This window comes from Haplochromis burtoni, unplaced genomic scaffold (genome assembly GCF_018398535.1).
Source record: "Haplochromis burtoni strain Fernald_Lab_line unplaced genomic scaffold, NCSU_Asbu1 Contig_13, whole genome shotgun sequence".
In the NCBI taxonomy this organism is placed as follows: Eukaryota; Metazoa; Chordata; class Actinopteri; order Cichliformes; family Cichlidae; genus Haplochromis; species Haplochromis burtoni.
This window is the reverse complement of record NW_024582374.1, coordinates 2,697,689-2,724,326: the sequence shown is the minus strand read 5'-3', so window position 1 is coordinate 2,724,326 and position 26,638 is coordinate 2,697,689. Positions and strand designations below refer to the sequence as shown.

The following is a 26,638-nucleotide window of genomic DNA, read 5'->3' as shown; positions in this document are numbered from 1 at the left end:
CACACACACACACACGCCCCTCTAGTATCCAGCCAGTAGGTAAGCACCGATTTACAGGTTTAAACAAAGCATTAAGAGATGCAGTGTTTCCTTTGCTGTTGTTTCATATAGCAGGCACAGTGCATGATAATGGATTTCAATATGATAATTTAGGATGTAAACAAGGCAGAATTTAGCACTGCTGCTAATTTACACCTATTGTCTCTGAGCGGGTCACACACAGGTGTTACAGAACCAATTTAAAGCACACAGAAACAAAGACGTGGCTATGCAGAGCTCATTTTTTCCTCTTTTAGAAATGGTAAGCTTTTTCAGTATGTATTCTACTTTCTGACGGCACAGTTTATCAAACTGTCCAAAGCATTCCAGGTATGTGACGCTCGACTGCCCAAAAGCTCTCTGCTCCACATGTACGCGCTTTAATTTTGTTTAATGAAGTCACGGAGAGAGGACGAGCAGCCAGACTGTGAACAATTTCAATTACAAATAAAATATCTGCAGATTTAATCGTGTGGAGATTCAGTTTAAGTAGTTAAGCATAAAGAGGAGTTTCTTAACCTGTTAGTCATCTTGACCATAACTGCTGATGATGTGACCAAACCGTCAACAGGTTACAGTAGGTACACAACAAGCTTTGTGCCCCCCCTCACTAAAAAAAGCAAATTAAGTGCACACAGACGTCCCTTCATGCAAGTCCAGAATATTGTGGTCACCTCGGTTTCAGAGGAGTATGAAACTGTGATAGCTCAGCCTCTTGCCTCTGTGTTGTTTCTGCTTATTATGAGCCAACCTGATGACCTGTTTCTGACCATTTTCCTGACTCCGTGTGTGTGTGTGTGTGTGTGTGTGTGTACGCAGACTGTATTTTGCTAATGAAAAGCAGCACTGTGGTCCATGCACAGAGCATAATTCACCGTCATCAAAAGGCTCAGTGTTTAGTGGCTCCACAGTTTTAGCTGAGTGCTGAACCTAAGTTGTTGTGTCAGGGCTGGACGTGAGTGAACTTTTTTTCTGCGGTGGCAACATTGTGAAAAATGTTGCCTTTCTCAGCTAGAGCCTGACTGGTATGTCACTCGGCTGATACTGGGTTATCGCTGAGATTAGTATCCGCATATACGAGGTTATACGAGATGTTTTGCATAGATCGGATTTTTTTCTTCTTCTTTGTTCATTTAAAGTGTTGTCAACAGCTCCATTGTTCACAACTACAAATCAGTCAGCGTGGAGGTGTATTCTGTGTAATGGCCACCAGGTGGCGAGTCTCCAGTTACAAAAAGACTTCCTGCGATACATATATCTATGGCTCTCTTTCACCTCTGAAACTTACCTGATGAGTTTATAGGGTCATGAATATTTTTATTTTTCATTATTAGAGACAGAAAGGAGGATTATCCACACGGTATCTCAGTAAGATCTTCCCCTCATCACCTCCAGTTCCCAAACATATGGCGACTGGGAAAACAGTCAGCTCGTGTCCATCTTTTCTTTCCAGTCTATGTTTACAACGTACGTGTAGTACACGGTGTGGAGTCGTCACATTCAGAGTAGAAATGTAAAGAGTGCTGACCTGCATATCTCTAAAAACTTTTTACCTTTGGCACTATAGACTGTATGTGACAGATGGACCAAACAAACAGACTTGACCTGAGTGTTTGCATGGTCATACACTAACAAATTGTGACTGACAAGGCCTTAGCCAATGAGCATCCCCTAAAAAATCAGCTATGAGCATAATTTATAAAGTAACCTTCATCTTTTTGTGGCAGCTAAGCCCATAAACTCATCAGCAAAGTGCCTTATGAGGTCACAGAGAAGGCTCACATCCAGCATAGGCTACGTCCATCTTTTACTGAGTCTGTGGTTATGCGTAAAACCACCCATTACACACATAAAAACAGTTGGTAGTTGAGACAAAGAATCTGATATATCTTCCTAAACACAGATATATGCCTTTTTATGTTATTTTTGTCCAAAATGCACTTGAAGTTTGGGTAAATTAAACCCCATTTAAAATAAATACTGGTTAAAATTGATGTCATAGTCCCAGGGATTTTATTTTGATAGGCATCGAAAGTACTACAGATGAACTGCAAGAAGTCATGTACAATAATTTTATTTATATAGTGCCAAATCACAAACACAGTCACATCCAAGTGTTTTGTATTGCAAGGTAAAGACCCCACAGTAATATGAGAACACCCCAAAAATTAGATGACCCTATAAGCAAGCTCTTGGTGACAGTGGGAAGGAAAAACTCCCTTTTAACAGGCCGAAACTTCTGGCAAAACCAGACACAGGGAAGGGCAGCCATCTCCTGTGACCAGCTGGGGTGATTATAATAACAGATGATTAAATTCAGAGTAAAGAAGAAACACTTGGTGCATCATGGGAAGCCCCCAGCAGTGCAGGCCTATGGCAGCGTGACTAAGAAAGGATTCAGGGTCACCTGATCCAGCCTTAAATGTATGTTATATCGAGGAAAAAACCAACAACATAATTTACATGTTCTTGTTCACTTTTGTTTTTGGTCCCGAACCCTTCAGGTGTGTGATCTCTACAAGCAAAACTGGAGCTTAATGAATGGAAACAAAAAGAAACGGAAGTGTTTGGCTCACATGACGATCAGTCATGAAGCTTTTTTTGTTTTGTTTTGTTTTTTTATGGGCTGTGGTGGCGTAAAGTTTGGGACTGGCTGTGTTATACAATCCCTGAAGATCGGTGCAAATAAATGTAGTTCTGTGGAATGTAAATAGTTTGCACCTAATCTGCTGCACAGGGTGCCAACAGCTGGAAACCATCTGCACTTCGAGTCTCTGAACCAGTTCGACCTCAGTTCTTTAAGGCTGGCATATTCGGCCATAACTGAGTAATGAATAAGCGATCGCTGAAGTGTGGAGATTAATTGAACATTTTAAGCAGCGCCGCAGGACACACCTGTGACTGTCGGCGTACTTTTTATCAGGCGGTGCGCTTCGCGGAAAGCTTTGGGTATGTGTGAATCTGTTAACAGTGTGGATTACAGGAACTGGTTCCCCACAGTAACAAATACAGTCATTCTTTGTTTTTGGCACGGGTGGGGGAACGGCTTCACAACCAGCAAATCCTTTGAGTTCTTATCATTTGTTCCACTCTCCAGGTCAAAGATGGATTCCTCTATAGGAGCACACACGAGTCAGAGTAATTCTGGATTAGAATCAGCTTCAGGTTGATTAGTTGTAGCTTGTCATAGTCTGTTTTTTCCCTTTATTAACAGACTGATGCCAATGTCACTGCTTCTAATATCCAAAGTATGCACTCGAGTATTCGTTTCCAGAGTGTGAGACATCTCTTATTTCCTTCTCCTTCATCTTCCTGCTTCTTTTCACTCAATAATAAATTTATTTTCATGTGGTCTTGCAAATATTTATCGTCCTCGTTGTGTTTTTGTTCACTCCAAGATTTATTTGTAAGACGAGGAATGCAGACTAGAGCTAAAAGTTATTTTTTTCTGCTGGCACTGAATGTATTTGACTGTCAAAGTTCACGGAAAGGAATGTTTTCATATTAATGTAGGGAGGGTCGTAATGAATTAGTAACTCCTAGGCTCTGCACTATGGAGTTCAACGTATCCACAATATATTTTCTTTACCTGGTTTCGCTTATCCTAAAATCATCAATCAGGCTCAGAGGTCATAAGAAGGTGGTTATCAGCTCGATAAATCAAACCACGATTTATCACTATAGCTACAAGCATGTTCGCACAAAAGAGGTGCATCTTGTGACCAATCAGAGACACGGACAGGACCACTTTCATTACGACACAGGAAGCTCTCCCTATGACAACAAATGTTATGTTCAGCTAAATTAGTGCACTTTATGTAAGTGTTTTTCAGACATTTTCAGTCTTACCCTTTCTGCCCGGCAGGGTTAGTCAGCTGACTTGCAAATTTTATATAAGGTCAACAAACACAAGGCCTAAGTTTCCTGTTTTTGAAATACGTTTCTATTTTAAGGCTTCTAACCACAAAATTTTGTTCGGATCGCTTGGAGCCAGAAGGAAAAAAGCAAGGAAGGAAGCCGATCCTCGCAACCTGTGTTTTATCAGTAATGTTTATCAAAGACAGATTAATCAAACTCATTATATTTCATGGGTCATATACAACCCGGTTTGATGCCAAACAAGTAAAACCACTGCATAAAAATTCTTATATATTTTTTAAAAAAAAAGACTTTTTCATTTCTTTAAATGGAAAGAAGTACTCTCTGAAGATGTTCATCTGAGCCGGGGGTCTCAAACCTGCCTCTTCCATCTTCAGTGACTCCTGGTGACTTGAAACTATGTGACAGATATAGATATAGGCAGATCTTACGATGAGGCCCCTTCAAAGGGTAAACGTAACGCTGCATCCCGTCATGCTGCTCTGTTGTTCAGGCTCCGGGACTGTTTATATGTCGGTAATAAGCTTTACTGACGTGAAATGTTTCAGAGTTATTCACTATTTATAATAGTGGCATCATGTACTTGCTTTGACTGACATATTGAGGAAGAAGTGAAGCTGAATGTGCTTGACCGCGAGGAATGTCGCAGTCGCTTTCACCAGTTTTAGCATCAACAAACAGGCCGTCCTGTTTCTGCGTGGAACGTGTTTGCTGTCCAGATTTATGGAGGTCGGGCTGAAGTTTCCATTTTTAGATTGTTGAACTGTCGAAAACAATAGCTCCGCATCTTTCACGGGCAGCTCACACCAGCCGTTCGCCCTCTTATTGTTCCGTCAGAGCAGAGAGACGCTATGTGGAGAAGTACTGGAAGGAGGCGCGGGTGGGAGACTTCATCAGGCTGCGATGCAACGAGATCCTCCCCGCCGACGTGCTGCTGCTGAGCTCCAGCGACCCCGACCGCCTGTGCCACATCGAGACCGCCACCCTGGATGGAGAGACCAACCTGAAGCAGAGGCAGGTGGTCCGCAGCTTCTACGACCTGGTGAGATGGATGCTCCTCACTTCCTGTCTGCTGTGTTTTCTCTTTTTTGTCAGAAGAAAAAAAACTTTTAACAGGTTGAAACTTTGAGTTCTCTCCAACTTTTAGTTGTCAGGAGTCTCTTTATGGCAGGCGGGGGAGTTAACGTTGTATAAAGTCCCCTCGAAATAAGATATAATTAAAATCCATGGCTGTTTGTTTTTTATTTTAATTCTAATTAATATTTGAGAAAGTCTTTCTCATTGCAAATTGAACTTCATGTCTTGTTCTCTATAAAATCTTAATGAGGCCTGGACTTTGTCACTGGTCATACTAGATTTCATCTAGAGCTACATTTCTTGCACTCATGTACAAATCTGCACTCGTGTATTTGAAAGCTGTCACACACGAGCGCCCTGCCCACCAGCAATAGTTGTGAAATGAAGCAGTATAAACATATTCAGCAATATCAGCCATTTTTAACGTAGTATTTCACATGTGTAACAGTCAAAGCCATCAAGCCTACTTTGGCCCAGCCGGAGCGCAACAGGCCAGCAGTTGTGACGCTGCTGTTTTTGGTGCGTGTGGGAAGCAAAAACCAGGCGCTAATCGCCCGGAGCCTGATTTACAACTAGGAGGACTTGATTTAGGGAAAGTTCCTCAGGTCCAAAAACAACTGTTTAACAACAAGACAAGCTGATCATTTATTAAATAACTTGTGTGGGTGGTTTCTGAGTTGAAAGTCATTGAGTTTTTTTATGGTGGTTAGAGGAAGGGTAAGTCAGCTCAAACAGTGCAGCCTAATCAATCTAGTTAATATGCAAACTGCCCCATTAAAGACTAATACGTTCCATTAGCTGCAACTTTAGTCAACTAACAGAGGAAATAATAGAATGAGTGCAGGTGGGAGTCTCACTTCCTGCACTTTATCCTATCTCGGATGGACTGTTTGGGCATTAGTGTTTCGTAATGCTGTGTAACTGTACTTCCTGGGGAAAGGATAAATATTCCACCTGTCACCTGAAGCTGCATTCTTTACCTGAGTATTGTTTGCTTTCTGTTTGCAGGACTGCGAGTTTGACCCTCTAAAGTACAACAGCATCATCGAATGTGAAAAGCCCAACAACGACCTGAACAGATTCAGAGGCTACATGTGAGTCCCGCCTTTTCTACGCAACTGCCGTGAGGCTGCAGCCGCCACACAGCAGCTTCTAATGCTCGAGTGTATTAGTGATATCAAAGTCTTGTTTTCGTTTCCCTGTAAATGAATGCAGTGTTGTTTGGAGTATCGCCTGCTGCTGGCTTCTGACTGGAAATAATGCGAAACTGTGGTTTGTTGAGAAGCCAGCGGTTTCCAACTCGTAATTATGACTCAAACGGTTTTTCCGAGTCGAGATTAAAATTTGCTTTCCCAGGAAAAAGGGCGCAGGGTTTGAACAGTTGAAGGTGTATGTGCTGTCTCGTGACCAGGAGAACCTGCAGATAATGAGCCCTGTGTGTGTTTTCACTCTCTTTTGTCTGTTGCGGAAATGGTGTGTGCACGATGTACAACAAAGAAATAAGAAAGGAAGGACTAAGAAACATTTCCAGAGAATAAAACCTGAAACAACAAAACCCACTCTGGAATCTCACTGAAGAGAAAGTGAATTAAAAACATTCAACATGAAATAAAAAATAAATAAAAATTGCAGAACTATAATAACTCTGGTCCATCTCCACTTTTACTTAACTGCTACCAGGAAAGGAAAGCACATCACTGTGGGAGATGACAGATTTTCACATTTTAAAACCCTGTGTGTGTCATCTCCACAGTATATTTGTCTCCAGGTCACCCAGTGTAAGGTTTGTGCCACAGCTGTTCTAAATTAACAGTATTGGCAAATACAAAATGAATAATTCTATCAATGAATTTTAAAATGTATTATTTTACAAAATAACAATGATTAAGATGCTAAATTGCAGTCATTAGGAAAAAGATTTGTTAATTTCCCTCATAAATAATATAATTGTTGTGACAGGTGGTCTAAATACTTAGCTAACAGGCTAATGTTTCAGGACATAGAGAACCTGAAAGTCACAATGCCGATTAACTTTTTACAAACTAAATGTTTACAAAATGAGCAAGAAGTGAGCAAAGAAAACCTAAAAGTTAAGTAGAGTCAAGAAACTAAACTAAAGCTGAAGTAACACACTGAGAAAAAATGCAAAACACAAGCTAGGATGGGTGAACCAGACGAGTGGACAAAGAGTAGACAGAACAGGAAACGGGAAGTAATCAACGCAGGTGAAGACGGACGAACGGGAAGTAAAGCCCAAAACAAAGACACAAGTGACAGCCCGAGTGTTAGAGTAAAACAGACGCATCCTAAACACGGAGACGAGATGACGCACATGAGCGAGGAAAAGGCGCGAACTCACAAAAATAAACTTCATCGCCAGGATTTGATTTCACAAGTGCAAAAACTCAGAACGATAACAAGTAAGACAAATTGGGCAAACACAAAGCTTCAAATCCTGGAACAACCTAAAAACGAAAAGCACAGATCATTCATATTCATGCACCAAACTCTCAGATTGTGACGGAGTCGGATGAAAGATGCTGCAGAGTTGCATTTGCAGCATCTCTCTGGGACTTTTTGAGCTTTGCTCATATAAGAGACGAAAAGTCAGAATATGTGACTTTCTGCTGCTTTGATTTTGACGCACGTTTTCCAAGGCGAAGCTCGAGACACCTTTCGACGTTCCTCAGAATGAGTCAGGACCGTTCGCGTCTGCAGTCCTGCAGTAGCGCTTGGATATTTGATGCGCGCAGTTGTGTTCATGCTGCCTGTAGCTATTGGTTACATACTTCCTGTGTGGGTCAGACTTGGTCACTTTTCTGTTAATTGCATTATGTTGGACAAAATGGTTTATATTGAACATCTCACACAGCCATTTGAGGTCATAACGCATATCTATTCCCACTCTTTTTACTCACAGTGGTAAATGCCGCGGGGGTCAGGTTTCCGCCGTCTAATTGAAGTACACTTTATGGGACCTCCTAACTGGATTTGTTTCAAATATATGGCACCCCTTGCCCGAGAAGCCTTCTGGATGTGTCTGCTCAGGCTATTTTTGGATCTTTTGTAATATCATAGTGGAAACACTCGTTAAAGGCATCAAATACGTCTTTCCAATAATTTTCCGACTTTCCTGGGGATGAGTAGAAGAATGGGTGCCAATTTATATGGTCCAGCACTTAACCTCAGGTAGTGTTGCCTTTACCTGCAGACTCTGACTTTTTCTTTATTTATAGTACTGCAGTAAATTGGCACTGTAGCTTTAGCAGAAATGGAACTACTCTTCACAGCAATGCAGACCTCAGCTACTGCTGATAGCAATATGTGGTGTGAATACAGGGGTACTTCCTCAGTGAAACACCATGTAGTAATAACAACATTATTTTTATTTTATCATTTTTATAGCGGCTCTGAGTTTATAAAGAGCTTTAACAGACAGGCTAATGAAGTTAAACAGAGAGCCAAGCAAAATGGTTATAATGTGATGGTTAAAAATACACACCAGGCAAAAACTTGCCTGAAAGATGATAGGATACATGGGTGATTAAAAGTTGGAGGCAGTTGCTGAGTTATGTTGTTCTAAAGCTGAGGGCTCCTCATGGCAAAAGCATAGCCACCTTTAAATTTAAGTAGACAGGTGTAGGGCTGTTCCATATACCGATATATATCGGACAACGATATAAAAACTACTATCGTTTTTATTTTACGCTATCGTTTGTTTCGTGGTGTCGCAAAATAAACCGTTTACGGCAATATTTTTTTTCATCATTTTGATGGTCACTGTAGTGGCTATATTAATTTCTTAAAGTTCTCTCTTTCTCTTATATTTAATATAACCACACTACGGAGGGACAGGCGCCTGTTTTTATGTGTTGTGGTTAGCAACAACGACGGTAACAGCATCGTGTGTCCGCTTGTTTATGTTCCACATAAACCTTTCACAATAAAGCTCAAGATCCTGTTCAGACTTTTCAAAATAAACCGAATCACGTGAAAGAGCAGATTATTTACGGATGAGAATTAAAAAAGAGCCGCCAGGTGCTAAAAAATAAACCTTAGACTCAAACGTTAGAACAGGCTTTTCCCCGCAGCACGCCGTGTAATAAATACTCACAAATAAAACGGCGCCGTTACTTACGTCTAAAAATGTATAGTTTCATGCATCGGTTAAAACACTCGACTCCAGCTACATGACGCGCAGCTGGAAACACTTCCCGCAAGTCGAGCTGCCCGAGATTCACAGAATTTACAGAAAATGTCACATTTTTGTGATTTATATCGTTATCGGACGATAGATGTCTTATATTGGGATATGAGATTTTGGTCATATCGCACAGCCCTAGCCAGGTGGACGCTGAGGATCTGAGGCTACGAACTGATTCCTATGAGCTCGTGTAGCTCAGGCCCGGACCCAGATGTGTTTTTTAAAGCTTTAGGTACAAAGCTGTGAAAAGTGCAGGGAGCCAGAGGTGAAACGCAGGGATCGGGCTGACGTGATGCTGTTTGCTAGAACTGTGAGAGAGTGATGTTTGATTTATAGCAGAGAGGAGGGAGCTGCAGAAGTCCAGCCTTGAGAAACGGATGCTCGGGTGATTTTCTTTCAAAAGTATTGGTTTTTGAGAATCTGAGATTCTGTTTTGGAGAAAGTTAGACTGGTCAGCTTCTCTAAAGCTTGAAAGTTTAAATATTTAGATGTCATTTTGACACAAAAGCTTAAATTTTAATTTAAACTGCCTCATTTAAAACTTTGGAAATGTAGTTTTAATTGTTTCTAGCTTCTCCTTTTTTTTTCAGTGAAAACGTGTCTTGTTTTTCTAGCTTCTTCTAATGCTGTCAGCGTGTGCAATTTTTCAAATTTTGATGGATCGGCTCTGAGATCTTCTCAGCTACAAGTTATAATAGCAAAGGTACATATATAGCAAAGATATGGCCACTACAGCGCAGGTTCTTTGAGGATTTAGAGAACGACAAATCATGCAGTCTTTCTCCCCAGACGCTGACTGCTACTTCTCTGGATTTTGGCTCTATGAGTTATAAAGTGTTGTTGGAGTTCGTGGCTCTTTATTCTAATTAGATTCAGTGAGTATTTTGGAGTAACTCCAAGGTTGCTCCTTTTAGAGCAGGAGTCGAGTCCCGCTTTAGTTGATCGGCAGCATAAAGCCCAATCTGTTCCTAAACGAGCCGTCCCAATAAAACAAATGCATTATATCTGACCTGTCTTTAATATCAGTGCAGTCTCAATAGCATGTCTTATCACATGCGGTTACAGAAGGTATAAGCAGTTGTGTTATTTGATTCTTTATGACTCAAACAGTTTGTCAAGATCTGGAAATACTTGATATTTTCAGGCATGTGAGGAACACTGAAGTTGTTAAAGATCTTCAGTCATCTCAAAGATCTCAGTCAGTTTCCATACTTTGTGCTGGACTGGATCCTTTGTTGTGCCAGTTGTGCCCCACTGCTTTATACATATGTTTAACACTTTATGTGTTACTTAACTGAAGCATAAATCATGCTGAGGATGCTGGTTGTGTAAGACGCCAAATCTGGGAGTCCCAGCCCTTCTTTTGGTTTGATTGTTTAAACCATTTCAGTCTTCCGCTGGATCAGTTTTCCTAAAATATGACTGCGGGGATCATGGGAAATAGGCTGAGTAACCGTGGTTAATCTCACTAGTTCTCAGGAACATGTTTATCTGAGTTAAAACTGTTATAGTTGTTGTAGTGTACACCTTTGCGAAAGAAAACTGAAATGATATTTTGCACATTTAAAATTAAAGTAAATTAAAACGTGCAGGAAACGTCTTTTAGTTTTCATCTTTCTTTTTTTTTTTTTTAGGCCAGACTTGTCAGCAGTGCCAGCCTGAGGAGGCTCTGGTGCTGTGAGCTGATTGATCATATAAAACCTGTCCTGAGCTTCCCCTGAAAAATATCCTCCAGTACAAGAAACGCAAGCTAACAGAGTTCAGATGTTTTGTCTTTACACCCCTGCTTTTACCACCATCATGCCTCTCCAGGTGTTGTCAGTGTGGTCTGACAGCTGGATTCACGCCAGCTGTTCTTCCAGCGTGTCCCCTCAGTGAGACGTGTTGTGTGTGAGAGACAGAAGATGAGACGCGTCCTCGGCAGCAGTCGGGCTGACCTGCACACATGTGATTATGACTTGTGTTCGTCTCTCAGAAGGAGACCAGATGCTGCGGGTATTCAGTTGCCAGGCTACAGTGCAGCGTTGGGCACAGAGCCTCATCTCACCAGAGTTTTATTATATTACAGCCACTGACACGAGTCTAATTTCAGACTTAGAGCACTCTCTGCGTATCACGTGCTGTTATCGGCTTCTCCCACAGTCTCAGCTGCTAGTGACGGCTCTGTTATCAATCTATGACGTGTCAGTCATAGGCCAAGCGCTGGACTTTCCTGTTGGTAAACACGCCGATAGTTGTGACTCTAAAACCGGCAACAACAGAGATGATTAAACGCGGCTCTCCAGCTAAAGGTTGCTGGGCTGTTAAACTAACGTGCTTGTAATCCTTGATTTAGTAATAGGATTAATGCTGACATTAAAAGCTCAGCACCTCCCTCATAATATCACTTTGAGTTACAAAGTGAAGGGGGGGCTGCTTGGTAACTGCTCCAGTATCAGAGGGAATTTGTGCTGACTCCTCCGGAGAGGTGCGGGGATAGGAGTGATTGATTGACCGAGGTGCTCAGCGGTAAAAAATCGATGTTGTGTTTGGACCGGTAATTTTGTTTCTCTCAGTATTTCTCACTTGAGTGTAACTGTGATCCTTTGGCTGTCATTCTCACGCCTCCTCTCACCTGACAGAATCCATCGAAGCGGCAGGAGAGACGCGCTTTACAAAGAGAACCTGCTGCTGCGAGGCTGCACCATCCGCAACACGGAGGAGGCCGTGGGAATTGTCATCTATGCAGGTCGGCCCCCGAAATGACACCTCGGCTGCCACGCAGCTGATCTCACCTCTGACTAACCCGCCGTGTAACTCCGCAGGTCACGAGACCAAAGCCATGCTGAACAACAACGGTCCACGTTACAAGCGCAGTAAACTGGAGAGGCAGATGAATGTAGACGTGTTCTGGTGCGTCATCATCCTGCTGGTCATGTGCCTGTTTGCTGCTGTTGGTATGTAAACAGCTGTTTGGAAGTTTAAGGCGACCTATTGTGTTCATGTCCAGCTGCTTTTTTCTTTCTGGGTATCTCCTCAGGAGTGGTGCAGCTTTGTATCATCCACACCTCAAAATTCTCCTTATTTGTGTATATAAATAAATATTAAAATAAGATATTTTAAAAATGCATACAGGGAAAATGAGAAGAACTGTCAGAATCTTTTGGTTCTAATAACAGAAATCTGCTCTTTCCTTAAAAGATAAATGAATTTGTTTAATCTGGATTTGCTACTTAGCGTCACACCTGGGAAAACATATTTTGTCGTGACTTTGTCGTAGTCGATCTTTAATGAAAACCCTTCGTACGGTAGCCCTGAGAGGTCAAACAAACTGCAACTTAAGAAAACACCAGCAAATTTTTAAAAAATGCTGTAAAATGTCACAAAACATAGCGGAAAAGTTTCTGTGGAGACATTAAATAAAGTGTTTGCATTAGCAATTTACTGTTAGCTTGTCACTTGTGCAGCTGCTCCGTCACGTTTCACCTCCCCAAAAACGTTTCCGTTTTGTTTTGTGAGTTTTTTGTTTTTCTTTGTGTGCTTTTGCTGCGTTATTCTATTTGTGGTTGTTTTTGATCTTTCATGGCCACCGTACCTTCACCTGTGTTAAAGAATATTTCTACAGGCCTCCAAACCTGCAGGCAGAGACTGGACATCTAAATATTTTAGGGATTGCAGACATCCATCTTTTTGTTTTACCCTGAGCTCCTGAGAGTCCATATTCACAGAGCTGAAGTACCATAAAAAAAATTGCAAACCTCTTGAAACCAGATTAAAGAAAACCAGAGAAACACACCAAAAGAGCGCAGATGAGGAGGAGAAGACTGCAAATCCACATCCATCTCAGGAATCTGAAACAGCCATTGTTAACAACCTGGAGCCACAGCAGCTCGATCAACAGGCGCTGGAGGCTTTGTAGTTGTAGCCAGAGCTGTGCCTGAGATGACCCCCACTGACATCACACAGAGCCAAGAGTAGAAAGATAGTCTGAAATCTGAAACCTGCTCTAAACAATACTAGGTTAACACCTGCGAATGTGTTGCCTTGCAGGGATTTACCTAATTTTAATTCATCTTTGACCGCATTTAATATGAGCATTGATCACAGAAACGTCAGAAAATAAATCTAAATATTAACAAGGAATAACAAAACTCTTACACAGAGCTTCCTCTGCTTCTCTCTCCTGTCCTTCCACTGTTTGCATGAGCTGACCTTGTGCTGTTGCTGTTGCAGGTCACGGGCTGTGGATGTTTCAGTATGGAGATAACAGACCCGTGTTTGACGTTCTTAGCCCAGAGGGGACCAACTTATCGCCCATCATGTCAGCCATTTATCTCTTCCTCACCATGATCATCGTCTTTCAGGTACTAAAAAGAAAGCAGCTTAAAGAAGCAAAGGCACAGATAAAGATATAAAGGCAGTATCACGGACTGTGAAATGTTTTATTCTGCTGTACATCGTGGCAGTATTTCAGCCTCCCTCTGCGTGTGACCTCTAGATCTTTTTCTCTGTTTGTTTGGAAAAGCAAAGATGAAAAATGTGTTGCTTCGAGCAGCAAGACAGTCTCTTTAATCTGAGCTCAAAAGGAGGAGAAAGTGAGACCCAACAGTTATTGATCTGGTTGTGTTTTTTTTTTAGGCAAAAAGTTTCAGGGGAAATGTCGGCGTGTCCCGTGTCACAGCAGCAGCAGACGAGCCGCCCCGGTGTCGGCCTTTCAAAATAAACAAGAAATCGCAGAGGGCAGTTCTTTGGTCTCGCTGTGCAAATAGTAACAGTAATGCCAGAAAAATGATACACTCTGAAATAAACACATGACTGTTGAGCAGCACGAGGATTGTGTGCAGACGTCGCTGCCTTCCCCAAAGCTATGACTCATTTCTCCGGAACTACTTTCCATAAGCGTTGCCTGGAAATGTTCCACTCTGGATTACACCAACATTTTTTAAACAATCCAGCATATGCCCAGTGTACTTAAAAAATCACTTGTTTAGCATTTTGGAACTAAGAAGCAATAATTCTTTTAATTATGATGTTTTGGTTTGGGGTTTTTTTGTTTTTTTTTTGTCAGATATAGCCCCACAGAAATCCCAGATGAACTCTTTCCTCTTATTTCAGGCATCTATCTGTTCCTATTCATCCATTTTTAACTTGTTAACTGTTTTAGATATATCTAGGCACCATGTGTAGCCAGTGTAAGCATTGTAATATGTGCAATATGTAATGAGTTGCAAGAGGAAAGTTATAGAATGATACAAAAATGAGCCACCAAATGACGAAATATAGCACTTATATTTTATTAGATGTTGGTGATGATGATCTTACTGGTTATGGTCATGGAGGGAGTTGTCCTATTGGTTGACTTCCACATTAAGAAGGTGTGACTGGGCCTTCCTGTCCTCTCGTTTCCGTGCTTTTTATTACCGTAGTTACTACTGACCATGTAGTCATAGCACTGCTGGACCCAAACCCTTTCATTCGCTGCTAAATCGTCCCGGTTACGACTGCTTGAGAACCTCTGTGACTTCTCAGTGGACACAGCGAGCCAATGAGAAGAAAGCTCGCCTTCTGTCTGTACTTCACTCATTCCAGTAACCTGTGAACTGGGATGGATTGTGAGACAGATGAGCTATGACGTGTTTGACGTTCTGGTTTTATCCCGAACTTGTGAACTGAGCTGTGTGAGGTCACAGACACGAAAAAATAAATATCTGTAAAATATTCGGTTAATGCGACATCTGCTGCCACCCTCATGCTTCCTCCCCAGCCTCTGGCCTCAGGCTTTCCATGTGTGATCATTTAAAATTTGCTTTAAATTAGTATTACCTGTACTAATTAATGTACTTAATATTTGACTGTTCAAGATTTTCTTTTTGGGTTTTCCAATAATTGAATCTCTTTTTTACAAGATTTATTTAATTATTTATATGAATTGATTTTTTTTTTAGCTGCAGTTTACTTTTTTCTGTCTCTACTGGGTTGGGTTTTTTTTTGGGGGGGGGGGGTCCCTCATTAACGCATTTAAACTTTTTTACATCTTTAGCTATTTGTTCTTCTGCATCTTCACTCTTTATTTGATTTGATTTCACGTTCAGACGTTCACACCATCTTTCCATCAGTTTCCAGGATGACAGCCTGCTCTGCCTCTCTCCTCTCCTAGGTCCTGATACCCATCTCCCTTTTTGTGTCAATTGAAATTGTCAAGATCTGCCAAGTGTACTTCATCCATCAAGATATGGATCTGTACGACGAGGAGACAGACTCCCACCTGCAGTGCAGAGCACTTAATATCACAGAGGATCTGGGCCAGATGCAGTATATCTTCTCTGACAAGACAGGCACGCTGACGGAAAATAAGATGGTGTTCCGGCGCTGCACTGTGGCAGGGGTGGAGTATTCCCATGATGCCAACGGTGAGACGACCAGCCAACCCTCTCACACGCTCCCTTAAAGAAACAGTAAGCGGTCATCATCTTCTAAGTCACCACTAACGGTGTGTGTTTGTTTTTCAGCTCGAAGACTTGCCATGTACCAGGAAATGGACTCGGAGGAGGAAGAGTGCATGTCTCACGGTGGCACCCTCCCCAGGCGGGACAGCGTGACCAGTCACCAGAGCGCCCGCGTGGTGCTGCGGTCCCAGAGTACCAAGTCCCACCGCAGGACAGGCAGCAGGGCCGAGGCCAAGAGAGCCAGCATCCTGTCCAAGCACACGGCCTTCAGCAGCCCCATGGTGGGTCCTCATTACTGCTCTACAATCCTCATCCTGCCTCCTTTACTCTAACAAACCTCCGTCTGTTCTGCAGGAGAAAGACATCACCCCCGACCCCAAGCTCCTGGACAAAGTCAATGACTGCAGCAGTCAGATGGACTTCATGCGCTTCCACAGCCAGCCTATGTCCCAGCTGCCCTCTGACCTCTCAGACATCATCGATTTTTTCATCGCTCTCACAATCTGCAACACGGTGGTCGTGTCCTCCCCCAACCAGCCAAGACACAAGGTAACACTCACCTGTTCAGGTCAGAAACATCAGTTTGGTCAAACCTCTGTCAGGTCAGAGAGGGATTGTTTGTGGACTGGGCCGCACAATGATGTTACCTCAACTTCATTCCACACCTCCTGATTTCTTCTCTTTTGACTTTCATTGCTGTAAGTGTGTGTGTGTGTGGTAAAGACACTAAGCTCATAATAAAGTGTTGACAGCGTGTCAGTGCCTGACTTGCTGCAGTCATCAGAAAGCATCTTAGCTTTTTATCGGGGCAAGTGTCGGCTCTGGGAAATTATTTATATAAAATCTGTTTTGGTTTTTTTGGACTATGAAGCCTAAAAAAGACAGAAGAGTTACAGGCCCTTGGTGTGCAAAGGGGTCGGTTCAGATTTCATAAGTACAGGAGGTAGATGAGATAGAAAAGTCTAAAGCCTAAATATATTTTCTGTTAAGAACAATTTTTTTTTTCTCTTAAGCGACTCTGAGCGTCAGTATCTCAGGATCTATCATAGTGTGAGAAAACTGCACCGATTTAACGTCTGTGACATTGAAGAGCATTGGTACCCTGCATGCTTATTTTTTTCTGAGAATTCACTGGGGAAAACCTAAAGTGCATTGTGGGTAAATGTTTAGGGGTCATGGTGGGATAGTTGCCGTTATTCCATCTTCATCGAAATAAGTTTTTGTAGAAGTCAGGTTCCTGGCAGGGGCAACAGGAAAGGTTTTATAGGCATGAATTAAAAATGAAGCATTAGATTGTATATGTTCAAAATGGCAGGATATTATAAGAGTCCAAATCCATGATTCGGTTCATTGCTTAAGCAGCTCCCTATGACTTATTAGAATAAACACCAGAGCGCATGACAGTTTCATGTGTCACCACATGCACATTACTGGGCTGTTGTTCAGCCTCTTTTTGCACGCCTGCTGTTTACACCACCATGTGCACAGCTAACCATCACACCACAGACTCGTCTCTGCAAAGTGACGTGAAGTCTCCTCTGTCAGTGATGTAAGGAGGGTAATCTGCAGTGGCAGCAGATCAGCGTTTGGAGTTTTTCCATATCTGGGATTGTGATTTACAAAGTATTAGGGCTGTTCGATATAACGATATATACTGGATGACGATATAAAAACGTCTATCGTTTCATTTTATGCTATCGTTTGTTTCGTGGTGTCGCAAAATAAGCTGTTTATGGCAATATTTTTCCATCGTTTTGATACTGTAGTGGCTATATTAATTTCTTAAAGTTCTCTCTTTCTCTTATATTTAATATAACCACACTACGGAGGGACAAGCGCCTGTTTTTTATGCGTTGTTGTTAGCAACAACGACGGTAACAGCATCGCGTGTCCGCTTGTTTATGTTCCACATAAACCTTTCACAATAAAGCTCAAGATCCTGTTGAGACTTTTCAAAATAAAAAAAACTTTTCAAAATAAGATTATTTACGGATGAGAATTAAAAAAGAGCCGCCAGGTGCTAAAAAATAAACCTTAGACTCAAACGTTAGAACAGGCCTTTCCCCGCAGTACGCCGTGTAATAAATACTCATAAAGAAAACAGCGGCCGTTACAACTTATGTCTAAAAATGTATCGTTTCATGCATCGGTTAAAACACTCGACTCCAGCTACATGACGCGCAGCTGGAAACACTTCACGCAAGTCGAGCTGCACGAGAGTCACAGAATTTACAGAAAATGTTACATTTTTGTGATTTATATCGTTATTGGACGATTCTTATTCTTATATCGGGATATGAGAGTTTGGTCATGTCGCACAGCCCTACAAAGTATCATTAAGAATTCATACATAACTGGTTTGGTTCACAGTTGCACTGATGGTTAGTGGACATGTAGTTTGAGGTCACAATCATATAATGCTCCAAATCATTAGTTCCCATGGAGACACTTTACTTTCTTTGATGGTTCCTTGTAATCTATATAACTATTAAATGTACAGACTGGAGGTATTATAAGTAGTATTGGTGGAAAACATTTAATTGAAAAACAATAATAGACAGAGTATAAGAGCATTCTGGATCTCAGAGCCCATCGACCTGCTCAGAAAATTATGGGGTTGCACAATCATTAGTGGTTTAAAGCATGGGTCTGCTGTGTGTTGCTGTCTGTAGAAGTAGATTTATTTTTGACTTCTTTACAGTGAAATAAGTACAGATCCTGTGCTTAAAAAATACTAACGAGCCTGTTTTGAAAATGTAAGAAGTAGAAAGCACAGATATGTATTTAAGCGAGGAGTAAAGTAAAATAAAACGTTGTCAGAATTCTGCCTAGGTTTAGTAAAGTATTTGTACTTTGTTACCTCCCACCTGTGGTTGCAGGTGACCTCGTTCTCATACAGCTCACACTCATGAGGTGAACTTCAGGTTTTTCACAAATCCTTTGTGATCCAAAGAAGATTCATATCTTAAAGCTGTGTCTGTATCAGTGGAGAAAAATGCAACTGAAGTCCTTCCAGCACGCTAACAAACGAGCTTTGTGTTTTGTGTTTATGTTTTTTTGATCCATGTGGGAGTAGTTTCCACCTTTTGAGCGAAAGCTGCATGTTACGAGTTTACAAAAACGTTCCAGATCTGACGCTGAAAGTGTGCGCTTGCACGTAGCTTTCACTACTTTTTCCGCGTTTTGTTTCTGGGCCTGGGTGTGGTCGTCCTGTCAGGAGGCGATATCCTCTCCTCGCCTCACGCGGCGTGCACTGGCTCACAATGGATCCCGACTGTCAGAGCACAAATCTGCTCGATGAAACTGTACACGGTGGCACACCGTTTATGTATGTCTGTGTTTCTCTTTGGAGGTCATCTGATAAGATGCACGTCTGCACAGAAGCGCTGACTTTTCTTTCGGTTTTTATCGGTTGTTTTGCTGTCCCGTGTTCCAGAGCAATTGTTCACATTTTTATTATGATGCCCTTGTGTGTAGCTGGGCCACTGAATGATTTATTCTTGTATATATGTGAGAACTGTGGTTCCCGCTGCCAGGAGACCTTAAAGTGAGTCGCTTTTTCTTCTGTTGTACTGCGGCACCTTGGGATGAATGATTGGCCGAAGGATTATGGCCAGGAGAAGCTTTTTCATCAGAGATAAAGTCCTCTGTATTACCAGAGCTTTTCAAACATTTCTAAGGACTAAAACGATGTAGAACATCCATCTTATGAGCTTCTTAACCTTAAGAAATATTCCCCCAAAAGCAGCACCTGAATTCACTCGGAAGTCAACTTCTTATTCATTTCATCCATTTGAGCATCTTTCTTAGTAATGCCATATGCTGCAGTAGTCATAGAGCCAGAGGCTAGTGGCTAAATTCATCGTTATTTACGTTAATGTCAAGTATTTTAACCTCAGGATCTCTTTTAACCAAGTACCAGTCTCCCCTGCAGAAAGCTGCAGTTCCTCCAACGTCCATCGGCGGCTCCAGAAATGAGCCAGTCCCTCTGGATTGCCACATTAACATCTCTGACTTTGCGACACAAATGGGTTGAAGCCTTTAGCTGTTCACTCCAACAACAGTGGTTGATGTGACAGTGGCTACATCCATCTTTTATTTACAGTCTGTGATCTACACCAATTCCCACCCAGTGACAGAATCTCGCCTCAGAGCCCGATTTGGATTATTTACGCAGTGCTGCGTAAGTCGTTTTAACTTGCTGGCCTTTTTCTTAAATCCACTTATGCACAAAATCGATTTTTTATATTTGACCTTTTTAGGTATTTTGTACTGGCTGATGAGCATAAATGATTTTTTTTTTTTTGACACAACTATTTAACAATCTATAGAAAGAGCACTCGGCTTTTATCGCTGTTTTTTACTGTGTTGGTTCTTTTTATGGAAGAATCTGTCCCAATGTCTGTTTAAGTGAGAGAAAGACTGTTGTGTCACATTCTCTGCGTCAGACTCTTATTGCCCTAAAATGAGCCTGATGGGTTGTCTCGTGTCTTTTATCACTTTCAGTGGTCTGTGTTAGATTTAAGAGCACCTGGAGAAAAAGATGAAGATGGAATCAGGGTCTGTTCTCTCTTGGATTATAAAAACATTATTTTATGCCTACACTTTCTGCTCCTGCAGGTCAGGATGAGGTTCGAGCTAAAGTCTCCAGTGAAGACCATCGAGGACTTCATCAAACGCTTCACCCCCAGCCGACTGACCTCCGGCTCCAACAGCAGCAGCTCCTCCAGTCTCATCACCAACCGATCCTCCAATAAGGGCTGCTCCAGCCTGCTGTCCTCGCCCTCGGCAGAGAGCACGCTCACCAAGCTGCACGAGGAGCAGCCCTCGGGAGGTTTGGAGCAGGCTTTTAGCCCCATCCCGCCATCCTACGATGGAAAAACCTCCTGGAACCTCGACGAAGGAGAGCTGCGCTACGAGGCAGAGTCGCCCGACGAGGCCGCTCTGGTCTACGCTGCCCGGGCCTACAAGTGCTCCCTGGTCGGACGCCTCCCCGACCAGGTGATCGTGGAGCTGCCTCACCTGGGGAAGCTGAGCTTCGAGCTGCTGCACACGCTTGGCTTCGACTCCACCAGGAAACGCATGTCTGTGGTGGTTCGACACCCTCTGACTGATCAGATCACCGTCTACACTAAAGGAGCAGACTCTGTCATCATGGATCTCATCAAACCCCCCGACACAGGTAGGAAAACACTTGTTTGGGAAATCTCTGCAGACCGTTGTGACCAGTGAGATTTTTAAAAAAAAATGTTAATGGGGATAATGAGCAACGGCACTGCTTTAGCTTGTGATCATGATGTGGTTTGGAGCGCTATGTGAAAGATGAAGCATTGTTTAGTGAAATTACAGTTTCATTATAGCATGAGATGTCAGACATGGAGATCAGCCTCAAAACACAGAATTTAATCTTTGCAGCTGATTCTGTGGTCCACTGAAACTGCAAACATAACAAATTTCTCCCAAAAGAATTATTGACTGACGGAACTGATTAACAGATGACTTTCAAAAAGCAGGCATTTCCTCTAAATCAGGGATGTGAAACTCATTTTATGTCATTGATCGAGCAAACTGGTGAAAGTGCCAGTCGCAGTTTGACATTTTGCTAAACATTTAACAGTTTTTCTACATAAGAAAGACGTTCTGCAGTAGCAACTGAAAGAAATCTGTCAGGATGACTCTTTGGGCTTTAAATTGTAAGACATAAATGTTTAAAATTACAGGAAAAAGCTCCAGTAGCCCAGACTGAGTTTTTAACTGTTAAATAAATATATTAAAACAAAAAAATATAAATTTCTATCATAGTTGGTGGCTTCCTCCCACCGTCCAAAGACATGCAGCTTGTGGGGATAGGTTAATTGGATAATCCAAATTGCCACTAGGTGTGAATGTGAGTGCGAATGGTTGTCTGTCCCTATGTGTTAGCCCTGCGACAGACTGGCGACCTGTCCAGGGTGTACCCCGCCTTTCGCCCTATGACAGCTGGGATAGGCTCCAGCGCCCCCCGCGACCCTGAAAAGGATAAGCGGAAGCGAATGGATGGATGGATGGATGGATATGAAAAACAGGACATTTTCTGTCATTTCATTGTTTCCCTTTTACTTCAGTGTAGTATAAATGAGCATGGGGGAGGTCTTCATCAGTAGAAAAGTTGTCAAAGTCTTAAACATTTGCCCTCCTTCACATTTTTCACACCTGTCCTGCGGGCCGGTTTGGAGTCTTTGCTGGGCTGATTCTGGCCCCAGGCCTAGTTTGTGACACTTCCGCTCTAAAGCTGGCTTTTGACATTTCTTTATACTTTTCTGCTTCGTTATGCAAATCAGTTTCTGTCATTAAAGGTGAAGTGAGGCTTTAGCTTGATTGACTGCAGGTAGGGCTGTTCGATATAATGATATATATCGGATGACGATATAAAAACGTCTATCGTTTCATTTTACGCTATCGTTTGTTTCGTGGTGTCGCAAAATAAACTGTTTACGGCAATATTTTTTCATCGTTTTGATGGTCACTGTAGTGGCTATATTAATTTCTTAAAGTTCTCTCTTTCTCTTATATTTAATATAACCACACTACGGACGGACAAGCGCCTGTTTTTATGCGTTGTGTTAGCAACAACGACGGTAACACATCGCGTGTCCGCTTGTTTATGTTCCACATAAACCTTTCACAATAAAGCTCAAGATCCTGTTGAGACTTTTCAAAATAAACTGAATCACGTGAAAGAGCAGATTATTTACGGATGAGAAGTAAAAAAGAGCCGCCAGGTGCTAAAAAATAAACCTTAGACTCAAACGTTAGAACAGGCTTTTCCCCGCAGCACGCCGTGTAATAAATACTCACAAAGAAAACGGCGGCCGTTACAACTTATGTCTAAAAATGTATCGTTTCATGCATCGGTTAAAACACTCGACTCCAGCTACATGACGCGCAGCTGGAAACACTTCCCGCAAGTCGAGCTGCCCGAGATTCACAGAATTTACAGAAAATGTTACATTTTTGTGATTTATATCGTTATCAGACGATAGAATTCTTATATCGGGATATGAGATTTTGGTCATATCGTACAGCCCTAACTGCAGGTTGACTCTAGAAGTAGCTGTGTGTAGTCAAGAGACCGCTATTAGGCGAGACTCTGCTGTGATCTAGAAGAAATTAACACCACGAGTTAGGACTGTTTGCTTTTGTTGTGTCTATGTATATGTTGAAAGTGCATGTATGTCATGTGACTACAGTGCTTAAAGTATCCACACTTTACCTGCTTCACATTTTGTCCAACGTGGACAGACACATGTGGAAACGGGACGACAGTGTTATTTTGTTTTTTTCTTATATAGTAACTTTGAATCCCTTTTGGAATAAGGCTGTAACGTGACAGAACAAGTGAACACTGTATACTGTCTGTAATTGTTGTAGAGTCTTTATGCTACAATATGAAACGCATTGAGATGACAGACTTCATGAATTGGTGCTTTATATCTGATCGTCTATTTCAGGTTTGAGTGGTTCATTGTATACAGTCTGTGGAGGTCTGTGGTCTTGGTCTTTATAAACACTCGAGGTTTCACTGATACTTCCCCAAACCCTCATGCTTTCTACTCAGGTGAAAGGATAAAGTCACATGTTATATAAGGACTTTTATTTTTAGAGCTGCTGAACTCAGAGCCTGCCTTGACTAGGGTCTTAAAAAAGAAAACTTCCCTGTTTTTGTTTGTTTTTTTTCCTTTTTTTCCTTGTTCCATATTCTACAGCTTCTTTTATGTCCTAAAGGCAAAGGCGTAGCAGGGTCTTACTATTCCAGTCACACAAAGACCTACACAGACCTGTACCAGACATCTTTCCAGGGGTGCTTAGCAAAGACTGTTTCAACCCACAGGAACACGTGAAACAACACGCAGTGTGGAGGTCTGCAGCCTGGGATTACGTCACCTTTTTTAATGATATTATTGCTTTAGAATAGTTTAGAAAATTCCCATGACAGTGTCAAAGAGTTAACAGGTTAACATCTTTATTCCACATCTTAGAGAAATCTATAAAGAACTGGAAACAGTTTACTGACTCAAATAATTTAACCTTTCTTAAAATTCACCGTAGTTTCTTGGATATTAGTTATTTGTTGGGAAAATATTTTATTGTTATCTCTAGGGCTGTTCGATATAACGATATATATCTGATGACGATATAAAAACGTCTATCGTTTCATTTTACGCTATCGTTTGTTTCGTGGTGTCGCAAAATAAACTGTTTACGGCAATATTTTTTTATTGTTTTGATGGTCACTGTAGTGGCTATATTAATTTCTTAAAGTTCTCTCTTTCTCTTATATTTAATGTAACCACACTACAGACGGACAAGCGCCTGTTTTTATGTGTTGTGGTTAGCAACAACGACGGTAACAGCATCGTGTGTCCGCTTGTTTATTTTCCACATAAACCTTTCACAATAAAGCTCAAGATCCTGTTGAGACTTTTCAAAATAAACTGAATCACATGAAAGAGTATGCAGAGTATTTACGGATGAGAAGTAAAAAAGAACCGCCAGGTGCTAAAAAATAAACCTTAGACTCAGACGTTAGAACAGGCTTTTCCCCGCAGCACGCCGTGTAATAAATGCTCACAAAGAAAACGGCGGCCGTTACAACTTATGTCTAAAAATGTATTGTTTCATGCATCGGTTAAAACACTCGACTCCAGAAACACTTCCCGCAAGTCGAGCTGCCCGAGATTCACAGAATTTTCAGAAAATGTTACATTTTTGTGATTTATATCGTTATCGGACGATAGATGTCTTATATTGGGATATGAGATTTTGGTCATATCGCACAGCCCTAGTTATCTCCAGTTATCGCATTTACAGACAGAGTTTTCAAACTGTTTGACGTTTGTCTTTCTTTAAACTCTGTTTATCAGTTCCGGTTTTCTTGTTTGATTAACTTTCCTTACCATAATCCAGTCTGAATCCAGATCTCTGCTGGCATCTCCGTAATTGTGATATTTTGGAGCAAAGAAATCCTCTTCCCATTCAAATGTTTTGAATCCAGATAAAAAACTGGATAATGTTAGCAGATCTTTTACGATTCTGTAATTCCATTTACTTTTTGCACAACCGGATTTCAGGATTTGGTCCTATCAGATTGGATTAATCCTGCCAGATTATATTTCAGCAACTGGGCCCTGAGATTTACTAAAGCATTAAAACCTGCAGTTCCTCCAACATCCACCAGAGGCTTCAGAAAGGACCCACATTTTAAAACATCCAACTTTACAGCAGAAATAAACATGTTTTTATTCGGCCACAAAAAAATGTGTCCCTCTTTTATAAAAACAGACAGATACATTCATCTTTATACTGGAGTGAGGTAGTCACTGGGTGTGGCTGCTTTGATTGGCAGACTGCTGGCTGGCTGCTAGGATTCATCTTTGGTGCAACTCTCTGACAGATGATGTGAAAGGCAGAGAAAAACGCATACAAAAATGCAATCATTTCATTCCACTTATTATAATTCGCTAATATTTTAGAGTCATAATAGTCCTTGACATTAACTGGTTAACACAGAATTTCCACAGATGGACACAGATGGCATCGACTTCTCACAAAGATGAAAAACAAAATGAAAAATGTTATAATGAGCCCCTAAATACACTGAGTCTACTATGTGTGGGAAGCACGAGTAGTAAGTGAATAAATCGAGTCGTAACTGTGTCAGTAGATGTTGGCATATCGTGGACTGCGTGTGTATCCTGCAACAGTGTTTACCACACTTTATACAAGCTTTCCTATTACGGCACAATTCCTTCACCGCATCATTTGCTCAGAAGTGTAAAAGTGCTCTGAAGTGCTTTTGTTTTCATGGACTGAATCAGCCGGTGCAGCAAACTGTCTTGGATCCCCTTCAGTAAGAGCATGCTGTCACGTTGTGCGAGTAATACATTTCTTTCACGTGCCTGCTTAGTGGCTCCCTCCTGTTCATTAAAGGCATCTCAACACGGCTGCGTAAAAATGGCTCTCCAGCTGAAATGATCCTCCTACGCCGAATGAGGACTTGTTAACTGCAGCAGACAAATGGAGATGAGCCCACCCCCCAAACCTCATTTTGGCATGTTTTCTTGCTGACATGTAATCTTATCCTTTGGAGAATTCTGAATTACAGTATGATTAATTGTATTGATTTTCCATCGTGCATCCCGTGCTGAGTCCTGCACACAGTGCTGGGTGCACAAGTTTTTCCGCCTACTTAAAATTCAGTTGCTCACAAAAACAGATCATACAGCCTAGTGTCCCAATTGAGCAGCTTTAATGACCATTTTGGTTCCCCATTGGGCAAAAGCAGCCAATTAGAGCTCAGCAGGCACCGGGCCTTCTCATAACCCAGAATGTCCATAATAGCTCCATTCAGGGGATGAGGGAGTTGTTCAGTGTCATTCTAATAACAGGACATGTGGAGGTGACAAACTGTAGACCTTTGGAGATGAAAGTGTGCCTGCAGACTCCTGTTTAGTAGTTGCACTGTGAAACTACATTTATTATTTATTCACACAATAAATAATTCATTTCAGCAATAAAAACGGGCGTGTCAATCCCTGTCAGTAGGTCCCAGATTTGGATCTGAAAACAGCTGAAATCGAGGAAACTGTAAAGTTAAAATAAACAAATTGGTGTGGTGTCTGCAGTAAAGCAGGTATATTGGACTCTCGTGGTGAAAACGAGGCAGAGTCACTGTCAATTTAATAGTTGGTGTACGTTCCAGCCTTCGCCTGTAGTCGTGCAAGGTTGTGTTTCGTTTTTAGGGTGGCAGTCGTAGAGATAAAGAGCTTGGAGTACAGTCAAAAGGAGTCCGTTGAGGTGATTGTGGGTTCATGTAAGGATGCTGCTCAGAAGCCTCCCTTTTTTCAGGCACTCCCAACTGGAGGAGACACTGAGGTAGATCCGTATCCCATTGGGTAGATTATATCTCATCTGGGCTGGGAATGTCTCAGTGTCTTCCAGGAGGAACTGGAAACTGTTGCTGAGGAGAGAGACA

The 26,638-nt window shown here is 41.8% G+C and overlaps 1 protein-coding gene across 2 annotated transcripts in view; it reads left to right on the top strand.

The window, feature by feature from the left end:
* The window catches only part of atp10a (ATPase phospholipid transporting 10A), a 44,327-nt gene that overhangs the window by 1,806 nt on the left and 15,883 nt on the right, over positions 1 to 26,638 (top strand). The window contains exons 2-10 of one of the 2 annotated variants that reach the window (XM_005919705.3): positions 4,756 to 4,960; positions 6,004 to 6,089; positions 11,821 to 11,927; positions 12,004 to 12,135; positions 13,412 to 13,542; positions 15,336 to 15,588; positions 15,688 to 15,905; positions 15,979 to 16,173; positions 20,245 to 20,806. In XM_005919705.3, coding sequence (XP_005919767.1) covers positions 4,756 to 4,960; positions 6,004 to 6,089; positions 11,821 to 11,927; positions 12,004 to 12,135; positions 13,412 to 13,542; positions 15,336 to 15,588; positions 15,688 to 15,905; positions 15,979 to 16,173; positions 20,245 to 20,806 — 1,889 coding nt within the window. Of the gene's footprint in view, positions 1 to 4,755; positions 4,961 to 6,003; positions 6,090 to 9,244; positions 11,619 to 11,666; positions 11,928 to 12,003; positions 12,136 to 13,411; positions 13,543 to 15,335; positions 15,589 to 15,687; positions 15,906 to 15,978; positions 16,174 to 20,244; positions 20,807 to 26,638 lie in introns of those variants that run through there. The other variant, XM_042216650.1, reaches the window with a different exon arrangement.